We start from the raw sequence: 16,791 nt of genomic DNA on the forward strand, positions 1-16,791 counted from the left end.
TATATATATATATATATATATATATATATTGCGGATGAAGTGTTAATCACATCCAATAATATGTACCATGAGTCTTTAATCTTACGGCAAGGAAAGGCAGTACGCTGTGTAAAATGCTTACCGTCTTTCGTCCGACTTTACGTTCTGAGTTCAAATTCTACCGAAGTCGAATTTGCTTTTCATCCTTTCGAGGTAAACAAAATAAGTACCTGATGAGCACTGGTTTCGATGTAATCGACTTAACCTCTCCTCCAGACTTGCTGGCCTTGTGTCAAAATTTGGAACCAACATTACGGCGGGGAATGCTATGCTATAACCTTTCCTACACTCAAGTCATATAACAGTCTAGTTCAATTAAATATCCCATTATTTAAACCAGTACATCTAGTAATACAAAGGCAGTATACATCTTTAGTGCATAGCAAGCTAAAATATACTTGATGTTACAATTTTACACTTAATAAGGTTTTGAAGTATAACCAGTCTACATGAGCAATATCTATCTTGGTTTAAAAAAGTGCGGTGACTTGTATCAAGCAAACTACTTAGAGGCCTCAAGTTGGATAGCCTATTACATCGTTTAGTCTCATAAGTTTGGAAAATTTTCATGAGAAGCTAAATTTTCGAGACTGTGTACACAATTGGAACCACATTAGAACACTGTTACAACTTATAGACTGTAAATGTTCCCGCAAAAGAGATGTCACCATAACTTATTAGCCACTCTGTAAACATATCACGTTTATATATAAGGAATATTTTTATTAAGTTTGGTCTAAAAGCTTATCCTTTATATCCATTTTTGAAAACCATTCGTTTTAAAACTCTTTTGAAATAATGACATTAACGGAAGCTATACAATAATTCATGCTTTGTTTTCGTCAAAGATTTTAAAGGCAATGAAATATCAAAGATTATCCATACAAAAGATCAATAGAAAATCTTTTTACTTTCAAAAAATCAGATATCGATGCTATAAAAATATAACTTCACTCAAACTTTCATTTATCTGCTAAAAACAAAATTATATTTCCTTATTGTTCCAGACATTTTATGAAAACCGACGAGTAATCTTTGTGCTGAAGAGTTACAAAAATATTCTATATATAACATATATTGCCAAGTTAGGTATGGAAAGGCAACAACTGAATGTTACCCGTGAACATAAGTAATACATTTATTCTGCTTGGAAAAGCGATTCGATCATTCACCCAAATAGTTCTTCCCTGAAATATAATTTTAGTCTAAACAAAAGATATTAGACGTAGGAAGTTACTCTCTCCTCAAAATTTATTGTTTTTAACTTTGAAAACTATGAAGAAATTCATCTGTATGTAAATTTAAAAAAAATATTTTGTCGGTTCTTTAGGATACTGGATAAGATTTGCCGCATTCATTTTTTTTCTTTAAATATTAGTTTTTGGAAACTATCTAAAGGCAAAATTCGTGTTTGGAAACTGAAAATGAAAAGAAACCTTTACCCACAAAACCAATTTTTATCATTCCGTCTACTAGAAACTACCCCTCCAAAATTTTACCCAACATTCAAAATGCGTTCAAAGAGTATCCAATTCTATTTTTTCTCGCCAAAACTATTACTACGCGAACAAAATCCTTTGGGTGGGAGGTGACACCACCCTTCCTGGACGTAAAAAAAAAATTCACGCCGGTACGCTTGGTGATACCGAAATTGAAACCGCCAGAAGATTCAGCTGGCCGTTGGAGAAGATGCCATAGGCAAAACGTAGACAAAGAAGTACAACTGCTTCAAACATGGCTGCACCTCAATGAAGGGCGAGACACGTCACAGGCAGACTATCCACAAGCCGATAAGCCGAAAGGAGGAACCGATTGAGAAGGTTCGGCGAATAGTCATGTAAGATCCTCGTAGTAATCTCTGTGCTGAAGAGTTACAAAAATATACTATATATAACATTTATTGCCAAGTTAGGTATGGAAATGCAACAACTGAATGTTACCCGTGAACATAAGTAATACATTTATTCTGCTTCGAAAAGAGATTTGATCATCCACCCAAATAGATCTTCCTTGACGAAGTGGTAATAAACACTAGATCAATGCATTCCATTTACACGGATGAGTTGTGCATGAAGAGAATGGCGTGATTCGCCCCGAAGGTGCAGGTGAAGCAGCAGAAGCAAGTCCGCATGAAAATCGCTCAGAACATGCGGGACTGTGAAAATCACATTCCAAACTTCATAAAGACTACCATCACTGGTGATGAGACATAGGTCCATGGTCTTTTCTCTATGCAAGAATCCAACGAGCGCGGACTGCACATTCAACTCTTGTTGTAACAGCAGGAAACTAACGTAGCTTACCGGCGCGAAAATTTTCTCGTATGCACTGTAAGGGTGGCGTTACCTCTCACCCAATGGATTTTGCCCTCGTGGCATTAGTTTTAGCGGGGAAAATAAAGTCAAATGCTCTTTAAATTAATCTCGTATAAGAGCCAGGCTTATATATAGTATCACCAGTGGAGAAATTCATAGTCTACTGCGGTCGACGACTGCCGAACTTTTGAAAGGACTATCAATAAAATTATGAAAAATAATTGTTTCTACACTTGTAGCGATCCCTTTACTCAGTTCATGTTTACAGCTTTTTATGTCTATAAAAAGACTTATCTATCTATCTATCTGCCTATCCATCTATCCAACTATCCATCTATCTATCTATCCATCTATCCATCTATCTATCTATCTATCTATCTATCTATCTATCTATCTATCTATCTATCTATCTATCTATCTATCTATGTATCTAATCATACACACACACATACAAATATACAAATTTGCTTCAAACATGTGCATGTGCGCGCGCGCGCGTCTCAGAGTGTTTGAATATGTGCGTCATCTGGCGAACCACATTAATAATCTAATGTGTTCCTTCGTTATGGAAAGATTGTAGAGTAAGATTTGAGGAAGATATGGTTGATATAATTATAGATCAAACAACTGCGTGAAAGCGATCTCATTGGATTGGTTATAATCAGCTTTAGTGGTCTTATTAGTTGAAGTGTCCTTTGTATCGCTAATGACTAACTGTATTTGTAACAGAGGCATCTGTGATTTCATAAATTTCGTGTCAACCCTTTGTTCGTTTTTATACCTCATATTCTAATAGATATTTTTAACCGTACTGTCCGTCATTTATTTGTTTGGGGAGATTGAAACGATTTCCTATTAATGTGTCATGCTCCACTATGTTTGTTTACTCGTTGTACGTGTCACTGTGCAATATGAATACTTTTAATACGTTCTTTGCTGTAAAAATCAATACGATTTCGTAAACGAAAGAATGTTAATTCCACAGGTAACCTTCAAGCAATTTGTTTATTCTTTCAGCTTTTATTTGTTGATATTTAATCGGTATCAACGGATATTTTCCTAGGCTGTCAGCAGCGTCTATCATTTTCGACGTTGATGTTGTTCTTTTTAATAGCTCTATAAATCAGAATGTTTAAACGGTGTGCTTGCGTTGCAGAATCTGTGCAGTTAAATGACAAAAATGTTTGAAGGCTACCTGTGTATGTAATACATGTCAGATATACCGGGCTGTGTAAGAGACAAGCCGAATCAGAATATGTATTTCACCATTTTTCGGCGCATACCTTCTTGTTTCTCTTTGCTATTGTTTATACATTTGTGCCTGTTGTTATTCTCAATCTTATATTTGTTACTCATTGTAAATTCACTTTTCATTTTGTATTTTACTCTTGTGTCTCCAGGATTTTAAGCCCTTATCGTGTATAAAAGAAGTCATTATTGCAAATATTTTCGTATTATTAATTTGATTTGGCTAATGTATGAAATAGCAGTCTAATCTTATGTGTCGACACTATATATTATTAGTGCATAGTTTACATATGCCGAATGTACTAAGAACACAAAATGAATCCACAATATTTGGAACCTAGAAGGTGACATCGTGCACCTAAATACTGCAAGACATATTTATTATATTACTGACTGATTCCCACTTTTATACTTAATTTGCTATCATATTACAAATTCCCGCGACTGAAAAACTTCCTTGACGCAAGACCATTTTACGTTTTCAATTATATTTGGACTTCAGTCTCGGATGATGCCTATTCATATACTTTAATCTTCATTTTCAAGTCATTATAGTTCATAAGACTATGACAACTCCCCAGTGCCAACTATCATCTACGTCTATAATTTCTTTAAACCAAATAGTAATATTTTTTTTACTTCTTTCAGTAATTTGAACCCGGCAATGCTGGGAAACCGCCGTAAGGGCTGTTAGTCGAATAAATTGACACCAGGACTTATTCTGTTAAGCCTAGTACTTATTATATGGGTTTTCGTTTGCTGAAACGCTAGGTTACGTGGACATAAACACACTAGCATCGGTTGTCAAGAGATTACGAAGGAGACAAACAGAGACACACACATAAATACATACATGTATATACAACAGGCTTCTTTCAGTTTCTGTCTACCAAATCCACTCACAAAGCTTTGGTCGGCCCTAGTTTTAAGTAGGAGACACTTGCCCATGGTGTCACACAGTGGGAGTGATCCCAGAACTATGTGTTTGGGAAGCAAGTTTCTTACGACGCAGCTACACCTGCGAAAACTTTATTCGATTCATGTCCCCTCTTAAAGAAAGTCAATGTTGGCTTGTTAGGATCTCAACAAATAAAATTTTGAAGAACCATTATTAGTGTTTGTTTATTGTGGTACTAATATCAGAGAGGTAAGGTATATTAATACCCAGACTAACATGTCGGCGAGAGAGAAACGGCAACGTTATTGCTCAACACATTTTCATCAGGATATATTTATCTTTGTAATTACCCTCTAAAATGTAGATATTCGAGTCGATTTTACTCGTAAAGCCCCGTTCACTGGAAGATTCAAGAAAACCATATGATAGGCAGTAAGTCGAGTTTCATCAAACTAAAGAAACAGAAGCCAACATATATCACGACAATTGCAACGATATTGAAAAGAACCTAAGTAACACCTATTATCAATATCACACTGTAATACATAATGTACATTCCAATAGAATAGATTCATAATTATTTTTCAGTTATGGTATCTTATCCTGTTTTTCACTGCATGGAAATAAATATTGTGATTAGATGTAAGGGTGGTTGAGAGGTTTTCATAACTAAAAAATATTAGTAAGTACAACTGAAAAAGCAAGTTTCTTACATAAATTTTATTGTAAGATTATTTATCAGTTATAATAAGTTCTATAGAAATTTCACTGAGACGTTTATATAAATCCTACTACGATACGTTAGTTATTGTATCTTACTTAACTCATTATACATCCTCTCCGTCGTTACAGCAAACATCAGGAAACAGCAAATTAAACAGAAAGCTGAATCTATACCTTCATGTATATAGATTGCAAAGGAAAGTTTATAATTATATAATTCTTTGAATTTATGTATTCCCCGATGGAAGGTCTAGAACATGCATCGCTATGCAGTTGAAATAAAAATAACGGTAAAATAATATCACAGTTTCTCTAGTCATTGTTTGCGCGGCAGTTTTCTCATACGTAATTTGGTGTTACATATTTAAAGCATGGGTGAAGAATGAAGAAGTTAACTTGAAATCGATATGCAGTGAGAAAAAGTATCAAGTAATGTCTAATATTATTTTAATTTCCGGGTCAACAGAGTTAAGGCTGAAAGAGTAAGTTTGATTTCTAGTGAAAAATGTTATTTAGTATATGTCTGGAAATATCCAGACAAAATCAATAGTGAGCATGGTGTGAAAAGACATAAAGTGATGTAGAAGTTATATTTAAAATAATGGAAAATTGAAGAATTGGCGGACCGTCGAAAAAATTCACTGCTGCATCTATCTTCATGACTTTGTTCTTGGAGTATTGTCTTTATACCGATCTGTTCTGATGTTGAAATACTGCACAGATCAAAGTTTACATGTGGGATTGTTAAAATATATGATTAAGTCGACAATATAGATTATGTGTCTGAATAAAACCTGTAAAAGAAGTATTACTATACTGATATAATATTTATTATGGCAATCTATCTTAAATATAGATATATCTATCTTACGTTGTGGAGGCACAATGGCCCAGTGGTTAGGGCAGCGGACTCGCGGTCATAGGATCGCGGATTCGATTCCCAGTCCGGGCGTTGTGAGTGTTTATTGAGCGAAAACACCTAAAGCTTCACGAGGCTCCGGCCGGGGATGGTGGAGAACCCTGCTGTACTCTTTCACCACAACTTTCTCTCTTTCTTACTTCCTGTTTCTGTTGTGCCTTTAATTCAAAGGGTCAGCCTTGTCACGCTGAATATCCCCGAGAACTACGTTAAGGGTACACGCGTCTGTGGAGTACACAGCCACTTGCACGTTAATTTCGCGAACAGGCTGTTCCGTTGATCGGATCAACTGGAACCCTCGACGTCGTAAGCGACGGAGTGCCAACAACAACAACAACAACAATCTATCTTATGTATATGCTTTCAAAAATAAGATGTAAATTTCAGGTTTTACAAGTGGCTGTCTGTTTCATCTAATTGATAATAAGCAAAATCTGGTGACTGAACAAATCCAGTTTCCAAGGCATTCTATCAGTTTGATCCTGTATTGCAGTCTCATATTAGGTTTCTAGTACATACTTTTCAATGTACTAAAATTTTCTGAAGACGTAACATGAATTTTGAAATATTTACGAAAGTAAGATGATGTTATCAACTACATAAAAATAGATTCATTAACAACAGAATTTTAATAAACTGTACAATGCAATGTGTGTGTGTGTTTCGTATGTATTCCACAGACGAAAGGGTGGAATACATACATACTTATATTAATATACTTATATAGGCACACTTATATACATATATATATACAGAAATATACATACAAATGTGTGTATGTTTATGTATACACACACACACACACACACATTGTATTGCGCAGTTTATTAAAATTCTGTTATAAATGAATCCATTTCTATGTAGTTGATAACATTATCTTACTTTCGTAAGTATTTCAAAATTCTTGTTACAATACTATTATTTCTCAAACGAACTTCATTTCCGCTGTGAATATATGATAACTACTTAGTGAACTTAATGTTTCTCTCGGTATAGATAAAGCGTATAAAAAAAAAGTATAGTTTATTTAGTACAACAGAAATTTAAAAAGAATTTCAGTTTGTTATCTAGTAACTTTTACGAATTATTTATTTTCAGGTTGTAAATTACAGCTATATTTATTGGTTGAACACATGGCTTCTTTTAGACCCTTGGTGGCTCTGCTGTGATTGGTCATATGATTGCATCCCTATTTTGAATTCGCCTTGGAATTTCCGAACTTTAGCAGCCCTATCGTTCTGGATCCTAATAGTTATGATGAGTTACAGAATTCTCCTCTTTCGAAACACGTCAATGGCACGGTATGATATACGTCTTTTGCAAATTTCATTTTGAAATAAGTTCTTAAAACAGTTAGCTAAATCATCTTGCGATGTTTTGTTAGACTCTTTTACGTTCTTAGTTCAAATCTCACAGCGGTCAGCTTTGCCATTCACAATTTCCTCGTATCTAAAAGAATTTGATCCTCTTATTCTTTGTCAGAAATCATCATTCAGCTGATTCATTTTACTTATTTATTTAGCTTAGAATAACTTTCAATAAGTGTCAATAAGGTAAAAGAGGTACAGAAGTGCTAAGGTCCGATGATATGCCTTGTGGGTCCTTTATGTTCCGAGTTCAAATCTTGATGCGGTCAACTTTATCTTTTATCCTTCCAGAGTCAAGTACTCACGTTGATTTAATCGACTATGACTCTGCACCAATAAGCAATGGGTTATCAAGATACGTAGAGCCGTAATTCCGAATTTTCTGCCAACAGTTAAATTGATACACCTGCTGGAATCCGTTGTAGTCCCAAAACTATCTTCCTATTAAGTAATACTCCTTTATTACTACAAACAAACAGACATGCATTAAATCACGTATCATCACACCAGTGTTACTAGAAAAGCGGGCATTATTAAAAAACGGATGAATAAAAATAAAATAATGGAGTGCACAAGGGATACCTTAATGATAAGGATGATACACATAAATATTGGTTTCAAATTATGGCACAACGCTAGAAATTTTGAGGGAGGGGTTAAACAGATTTCATTAACGCCAGTGCTCAGCTGGTACTTATTTTATCGATACAAAAGGATGACAGGTAAAGTCGATCTTGGCAGAATTTGAATTTAGAACGTAAAGATGGGAGAAATGCCACTAAGCATTTTGCCCGGTGTGCAAACGGTTCTGCCAGCTCCCCGCCTTAATACACATAAATAAGTTTGGAACATATGTTTGAAAATTAAAGTTTTTATATTCAATGCTCAAGCTTATATGTTGTATATATTTGAATCGAATTGTACATAGGCATAACAATTTTAATTTTAAAAAATGTTCCAGACTTTTGGCTACAACTGTATATTAACAGTCCTATTTCATATGTGCATTAAATATATACAGTTATTATACACAGTTACTTCAAAATATCCGACAACTTAGAAACAGCAATGACAATTTCATCAAAAACTGAACCAAAAACTAAGATATCTCTCTGACTTTTCTCAAGTGAAAATTTTATTCCATAAAAGTGAGGATGTAGTCGATAAAACCACGCTTGTTTTATGCGTTGAATATTCATTGTAACAACCCCGGACATATTTCAACAAAACGCAGTTGATTGACAAAACTAAAGACAAGTACTAAATATTGGAAATAATCTAGTAGACACCCACTTATTTTTGCACCGCTGTCCAATGTACGTTAATATAGATTTCTAACGGCAAAATAAAGCCATTGATAGATACCCAGATATCTATCAAATACTGTAATATTGATTTCTATTTAACATAACGAGTACATTTGGCTGATGGAAATAAGTACGTAATAAGTACTAATTCAATCGACCTCGGCAGGTCAGAAGGCAAAACTGACATCAAAACTTGCTATCAATGTATTAAGGGTGGTTGTTAATATGAAATTCAAGTTTTGGCATAAGCCAGCAAGTTCGGGGAGTGGGTAAGCCGATTACATCAATCTCAGTACTCAAGTGGTACTTATTTTGTCGACTCTTAAAAAATGAAAGGCAAAGTCGACCTCGGTGAAACTTGAACTCAGAATGTGAAGACGGATGCGATGCCGCAAAGCATTTCGCCTGGCGTGCTAAAGATTTTGAAAACACGCTGCCTTCAGTAGTCGTTGAATATTAATTTCAAATTTTGGCACAAAGTCAACAATTTCTGTAGAGGATGTAATTCGGTTACATCGACCCTGGTACTCGACTGATACTTATTTTATCAACTCCGAAAGAATGAAAGGCAAAGGCGACTACGGCGGAATTTGAACGCAGAACATGAAGTCAGACGAAATGCCGCTAAGCATTTCGCCTGGTGTGCTATCGATTTTGACAGCCCGCCGCCTTCAATAGTCGACAACATAATTAGGCGATCGTATTATACCTGGTATTTAACAAACATCCAACGTCTCTTGGTCTTTCAAGGTATAAAATTTATTCCACAACTTGAAATATCTGCATCACTGTTTGATGATCAGACCATAACTAGATTTCTTTTATTTTATAGTTTCACTATCTGCTTTTTCCAGCTGTGCAATGCAATTTAAATTCATCTTAGTACTGCATCGACAACGTATCACTTTTATATTATTCCATCTCTATGCTTCTAGTTGGCTATAAACATATCTGTATAGAGTATACAAACATTTCCTCTATATTGCTAGATTTTTTGATTATCTGACAGCGTACTTTTCAAATCCCAACAATTAGACTAATTTCATCTACATTATTGTTCAACAAAGTAATAAATTGATAAGTATTTCATCGGGCAAGGAACATTCTAATTTCCGTTAGGATATAAGCCTATTGAAAGGCCATTGTCATCGTCGTCCTTGTCGTCGTTATCATCTTAACAGGTATTTAAAATTTCTGCTATTAGAACAAGTAATCAAAGAACATGATATACATATGAGGATATTATTGTTTATAATAGTATCAGTGGCTTAGCATGCGTAAAAAAAACTCATAAATGTAAAAAATATCAATAAATAATTGCAGGTACTAACTGGCAGGACCGGCATGCTAACGTTTTCACTTATTAAACACAGAGATGAAAGCGGGCAAATGAACAACTGATCTAAGACCCCGTACTAATGACGAAAATGATCGAAAATTGAAAAGGTCAGGCATACCCGTATCACCGTGATTTCGAACTTAGAGAAATACCTCTACTTCATACTCAGCGAATCTTACCGACCCCAGGATTGTAGAGTTTGATCATGTCAACCAATGTGTGCAGTGACCGTTTTTAATGCCGCAGCAAATTTTAAAAAGGGATCGAAGTGAATAAAAATTATATAAAGATATATGAGGATATCATTATTTATGATAATATCAGTGGCTTAGCATGCGCAAAAAAGCCATAAAGGTAAAAATTATCAATAAATAGTTAAGATTACAAGCAGACAGTACCGGCATGCTAACATAGCAGTCAAAATTATTAAAGCTTTGTAAATTTGTTGCGACAGTAAAAGCAGTCATTTGCTGAGATTAACAAACTCTACAACCCTGGAGTCAGTAAGAATCACTGAGGATTAACAAAGGGTATTTCTCAAAGTTCGACATAACGGTTATACGGGTATGTCTGACTTTTTCAATTTTCAATTATTTTCGTCATTGATACAGGGTCTTAGGTTTTTTGTTCATTTGCCCACTTTCACATTTGTGGTTAATTGAAAACTTGTGGTTTAGTCATTTTGACTGCTATGTTAGCATGCCGGAACTACCTGTTAATAGCCTTAATTTTATATATATATATATATATATATATATATATATATATATATATATATATATATAAATGGCAATCACTAAGAACTTCGTTAAGAATATTTCATTTAGATTGTCTAAGTTATCTGCTAATGTTGACATTTTCAATGACAAGGGTGAATTTTATAACTCTGCCTTACTTAAAGCAGGCTATAGAGAAAAAGTTACCTACATTAATTCTATTAAGTCTTATTCTACCTTTAGTAATGGAGACATGAAATCTAGTTGTAATGATATGAACGATTTCAATTTTAATTTATACGCCAACACCAAACATAGGAACATTTTTACGACGTAAGGGAGATAACCGTTATTTAAACCCCTTTTTTCATTCTAAAGGTAAATCGATGTTGTTTAAAGATAGTTACACTAAAAATAAGGCAACTAATAGTAAAACTATTTGGTTGATTATTCCTTATGGGAGGCAAATTAAATCTAATCTTCTTTTACAGTTTCGTGAAGCTATTATTAGGAATTTTCCAAAGAATTCTATGTATTATTCGATTATCAAGTCGCACACGGTTAGGATTGTTTTCTCGAACACAAAAAATCTCTCAGAAACTATCTCCTCACATAATATTAGTCTGTTAAATAACAATCCAATTACTAATGCTAATATTAATTTAGCTAATACTAACCATCCTCCTAGAAATATTAACAACAAAGTTATTGTCACTGAAATCAATTCCAACAGAATTAAGTTTATGTCTAGTAATTCTAAGATTAAAAACTCTATATACCAGTGTAAGTATGTTAATTGTTACCAGGGTAGCAAAAATCACACAAAAAATGGGATATCATACCCGGTTAATAGGTAGAAATACCATGTTAATGTGATATATTTTGAGTAGATATGAAGAATATTAATAAATGGAGCAAAACGTGTATGATCAATAAGTTCCTTTAGTTCCTACATATGTTTCAAAATATATGTGCACTCTACTCCAAAGAAGTAAGAGGTGCTGGAATTACACATATATTCATCGTCAGGGAACCAACATACAAAAGCAAGACATGCGCTACATGCAAAGGTTGCGCACGAGTTATAACATTATATAGCTCCAACATTACTGCAGTAATATAGGCAAGAAGTGTCTCGAAACATTTTTATTCGTGGGACACGTCGATCTCCGAGGTTTTCCAAATCTTTACTACGGAATATTTTGAACAGCTCATCTGCTCAAGTAAGAGTTGCGGATAAATTTCCTCTGTTCAAGCCTATATCGGCACCATTCGTTATTTCTAATAACGTTAAATCTTAAAATATATACAGGCGCAGGAGTGGCTGTGTGGTAAGATGGGTGCGATAACACTTTGAGTACACCTTGTTAAACACTGTTTGTTACAGCTAACTAGTTTGTAGAATGCAATCTGGACATGAAGATAATTTGGAAGCTCGTTATGTAAAAGAAGTTTTGTTAAACTGGGTAAAAATGCTACAGACTTATGAATTAACGTGCATGAGCTGATCATTTATTTTCGCTGATAAAGTGGTGAAGCAAAGCAAGTACACCAGCGACTCATGATGACCTCCTTTTACGACAGCAAGAAAATAATCTACATCCACTGGCTTCCCTCCGACTAGACGGTTAACAAGGAGCACTTTGTGTGGGTTTTGTGAAGGCTTTGAAGGCATTCACGAAGTGATTTCGTTGCAAAAGGACAGAACACAGTGTACTTGCATCAAGATAATGTATCAGTCAGTTCCATACTGGTAACAGACTAGTTGACAGAGACGAACACCAAAATTGTTCCTCATCTTCTCTGCAGTTTAGACCTTGCTCTTTTCTAATTTTTGGTCGTAATTCAAACTGAAGTGGAAAATGAAGTAGACTGTGACAAGTGTCCTGGCCATCTTCAGTTTGGTGGCCTCTCATGGGACCTTCACAAAATGGTTGGAGCGCTAAAACAAGTTCATTGAAGCCAGAGGATCCTAGTTTGAAAGACATTAGAGTTTGCACTTCTTTGATATTAAAAAATATCGCACTTGAAAAACCTCAAAACTTTTGGAATGCACCTTATACATATACATTCAATAATAAATGTTATTCGCAATAAGATTTCTCAATATGATTATTAATTTCATAAGTTTGCTATTTTTGTAGAATAGTTTGTATTGGTTTTACGCATGACCAAAAGCATATTTCGATTTTTTTCAGTTTGTAACTGAAGCGTTACAGAAAATGAATATTACAACGCCCCATTCTGTAGAATATTGTCTGTTATATGCAATAAGAAAGAATTCATTTGCATAATACTAACTTTTTATTATTCGGTCTTCACAAAATATGTTTATGATATATCAGTGTGACTTTAGTATCCCTACTCAAACTATAATCACTAAACTAGTTACACTTTAATAGAACACTCGTTCATTTAACTGTTTTCATTTTTATCATCCTACAATATCTACTTCGGTTTATTAACAAGGGATCTTCTCTGCAGACACACAAATAGTTGGATATGGCACCTTAACTTCGCGGCATAAAGTCTTTTTTAAATATTAGGAAGACTACTTTGGATAAAATAGTTATTTATATTGGAACAAATCGAATATTCGTGGCTGGAATGCCTTTGATTACAGATCTGCTTACAAGACTGATCTAGGACTTAACAATAACAGCAATATCTAAGTTTGCTCTGTCTGGATGAGAATAACAGTACACATTGCTTTGATTGGTTATTTTCTCACCATATGATTGACTCGGTCAACAGCAACTGTATTTAGGTTTTATATACGTTATGTATAACAATATCCTTTTATATATTGATGCGCCTGGCAAACATCGATTTAATTTAATCAGTCATCATTGATTCGATTATATAAATAGCAATTATAGAGTGGGGCGGTTCAGTTCACCTTAGAACAATATCTGTGTGCATATTGAAAAGAAATTTATAATAAATACTAAGTATTAGACTGCAATGCTGAAGCTGTACTGATTGTATAATATTAGCATCCAGAGAGAAAATATAGCATCTCAACAATAGGGGTTAAGACATACATCCAATGTGCTTTAGATATTTCGAAACACACACTTTAAAAAATAAAATTTAAGAAATAAGATTTAATCTAATTTAAAATACTAAGTTTCAATATATTGAATTGACATGCCATGATGTCAAATTCACTTTCATTCCCATGAAATTTAATAGTAAAAGTACTCTAGAATATATTCAAAATCTTGATCACAATTTTCATTAATACTTATGCTCGCTATTTTTCGTTAGTCTTGATGTGGTGCAAATTATACATCGTGTTATCTCATGTGAATTAGTGAAGACATATGGTAATGGTTTATTTTGATGAGACACAATGTTATTGTTTGCAAGAAAGATTAATATTATCAATTGAACTAACCTTAATATATTTCGATTCATAATTTTTCAACACTAAAAGAGAAGCTCTTTCCAGAACGCCGAGCGAATCCATTGATTGTTTACACAGTCCTATCTTAATTCTACTGAAATCAATTTATCTTGTCTCCACTCACTGACATGCTTACTAGACCAGATACATAAATGTTTTTTCCCCACTGACACAAAATCGCAATTGCTCTTTGAAACTGGAATGCTTAGTACTGTTTTCAATAATCCCTCGATCCACATGCTCGTGTATTCTCTGTATCCATACTATAATTCATTGCAAATATAGTGCGTTATGCACTTTGCTTAATTGTTTTTCTCCATCATTGCAATTTGCTGAAAATACTCCCTGCACGAATCTGTGTTAGAGCCTTTTTCGTTCGTTCTGTGTGCACGGGTATATATGTTTGTTATAAAATTATGCTGAGAGATCGACAGACAAGAAGAAAGAACGAAAACAGGAAGAGTGTCAAGAAGGTAGACAAGTTGTGACGCTTATTTCAAATGAAAATTTTTGCTCTGATATATTGTGAAAAGTATTATTATTACAGAAAAAGAGCAAACAACTGTGTAAATGTGTCCTATAAAAAAGATAATAGATATGCAAAACATAAAATGATTTACAATTTTCTCTCTTCCTGTAAAATAAGTTAAAATTGATTTTAAATTCACTTAAGACATGCGTAAAAAAATTTGCTAATTGAATAATCAAAACAAGAACAAAATGAGTGTAAAATAATAAAAAAAAAATTATGAATATTATTTCAGACGTAGAAACTTAGTGTGCTAAATATTTAGATTAACACGTTGTTGTAATACACTGCAATTCACGAGGAGAATTTACATTATCGTTAAGTGATAAGTGTTTCAAAAAATTAAATTATAAATGTTTTTTTACAGTAACAAATGATTAAGTGTCACGCACACACGCACACACATACACACGCACACACACACACATGCACACACACATACACACACACTCTTTCTTTCTCTCTCTCTCTTTCTGTCTTTAACCCTTCCATTTATGTATGGTGAAAGATAAATAGGTATGCACTTGATTTCGAGTTCAACGAGAGACGATATATAAATTATTGCAGATATACAATACCAGATATACAAATTATTGCAGAGCAAATATTTATATTTAAAGAAATAAGTATGTTTCCGCTCTGTTATAGGTTTCTTCAGAAACTAACATTTTCAAGCTTTCACCGGGTTCTTCAAAACACTCGAAGTAAATGTGAATACAATTCAGAGTTGAGAAAGGGAGAAAGAACAAATAAATTTTGAGCCGAGAATGGTATTAACTGAACCGTGTTACATTTCTTTTAACGCATATAAGAAAGTCTATTAAAAATTCATTACTCGTTATGACTCCATCTTGGCGTTTTTTAGAGGGTAATATGTAGCAAAGAGTAACGATGTTCTCATGGAGAACCTGAATGTCGATGCAAATCAACTGGTTGATTTCTTCCGGAGGACCTTCGTGCTATGGATAATTTCCAGAAATACCTGACCTAATAATGCCACCAAGAGTCATTGCCAGCTTGCTATAAGTTCTAAATGCCGTTAGCCTGTGCTGGCCGACATGTGCACAGAGCAACAAAACTATTTTGTACGCTTTCGTCTGTTGCCCGAGCATCTTTACTTGTGTCCAGCACCTGCTGTCATGTGTAGCATGGATCCTGCCTTCAACTGATACCATTGTAAAGATCGTCCTGATAGGATTGTATTATAGAAAGGTTTAAATATAGATACATCCCATCTTGGCCAAGGCTTGATGAACTTCTTTAAATTTCCCTCGAAAACTAAACTGAGGCTGGTGATGGAAGTGCTGCTCACCAGCAAATATATTTATACAGGAATGAAAGTGGTAAGGACAGTCCGACTGCGTGAGTCTACTCTGTACATGCACTTGTACATTGAGCGGGGCACCCACCTTAGTTATCAGGGTGACCGTGATTTTATGTGGTTCCAAGTGTATCCCTTAAAGTTCTCGCCGTTTTAGCAAACTATTTTTTATTTGAAGTTTTATATTTGTTTTCTACAGTTTACACCCTTTTATACAACAATATATTGTAACTTTCGTTTTCCATCCACGACCTTTTTTGGATACTTAGTTGTTGTTATTATTATTATTTTATGTTTGACTTTTGTTTTGCATTCGTACAAGTTGGATCCAAGTCTCACGCAGAGACCTCAAGAGACAACAAGTTAGAAGTTCATGTAGGTGTTATGCCTAGGGTACCATATATTTGGATTTGTACAGTTTTGTTCAAGTGAATGTTTAAGAAACCATAAGAAAATTGTGTTTGCTTTAAAATTTGAGATCACATAGACAGTATTTTACGTAGGATATGGGCAGTTCCCATGAGCACTATCTTTTGAACTTCAGCCATTTTGGGGTTTCCTGGTATCTGAGCTAGGTAGTAATCAACCCGTTTCGCTGTCATTCCCAGGGCACCTATGACAATAGGTATTGTTTTCGTCTTCAGATTCCACATTTTGCTAA

At 34.3% G+C, this 16,791-nt stretch overlaps 1 protein-coding gene across 6 annotated transcripts in view; it reads left to right on the plus strand.

Annotated features, from left to right (window-relative positions):
* Positions 1-16,791, plus strand: part of LOC106881053 (protein O-mannosyl-transferase TMTC4) — a 300,747-nt gene that overhangs the window by 169,636 nt on the left and 114,320 nt on the right. For all 6 annotated transcript variants that reach the window (XR_008263718.1, XR_008263717.1, XR_008263716.1 and 3 more), the window contains one exon: positions 7,241-7,443. Coding sequence is in view for 3 of the 6 variants with exons in the window: in XM_052966480.1 (XP_052822440.1) it covers positions 7,241-7,443 (203 nt within the window). In the remaining 3 variants the exon portion in view is untranslated. The remainder of the gene's footprint in view (positions 1-7,240; positions 7,444-16,791) is intronic.

This window comes from Octopus bimaculoides, chromosome 3 (assembly GCF_001194135.2).
Source record: "Octopus bimaculoides isolate UCB-OBI-ISO-001 chromosome 3, ASM119413v2, whole genome shotgun sequence".
In the NCBI taxonomy this organism is placed as follows: domain Eukaryota; kingdom Metazoa; phylum Mollusca; class Cephalopoda; order Octopoda; family Octopodidae; genus Octopus; species Octopus bimaculoides.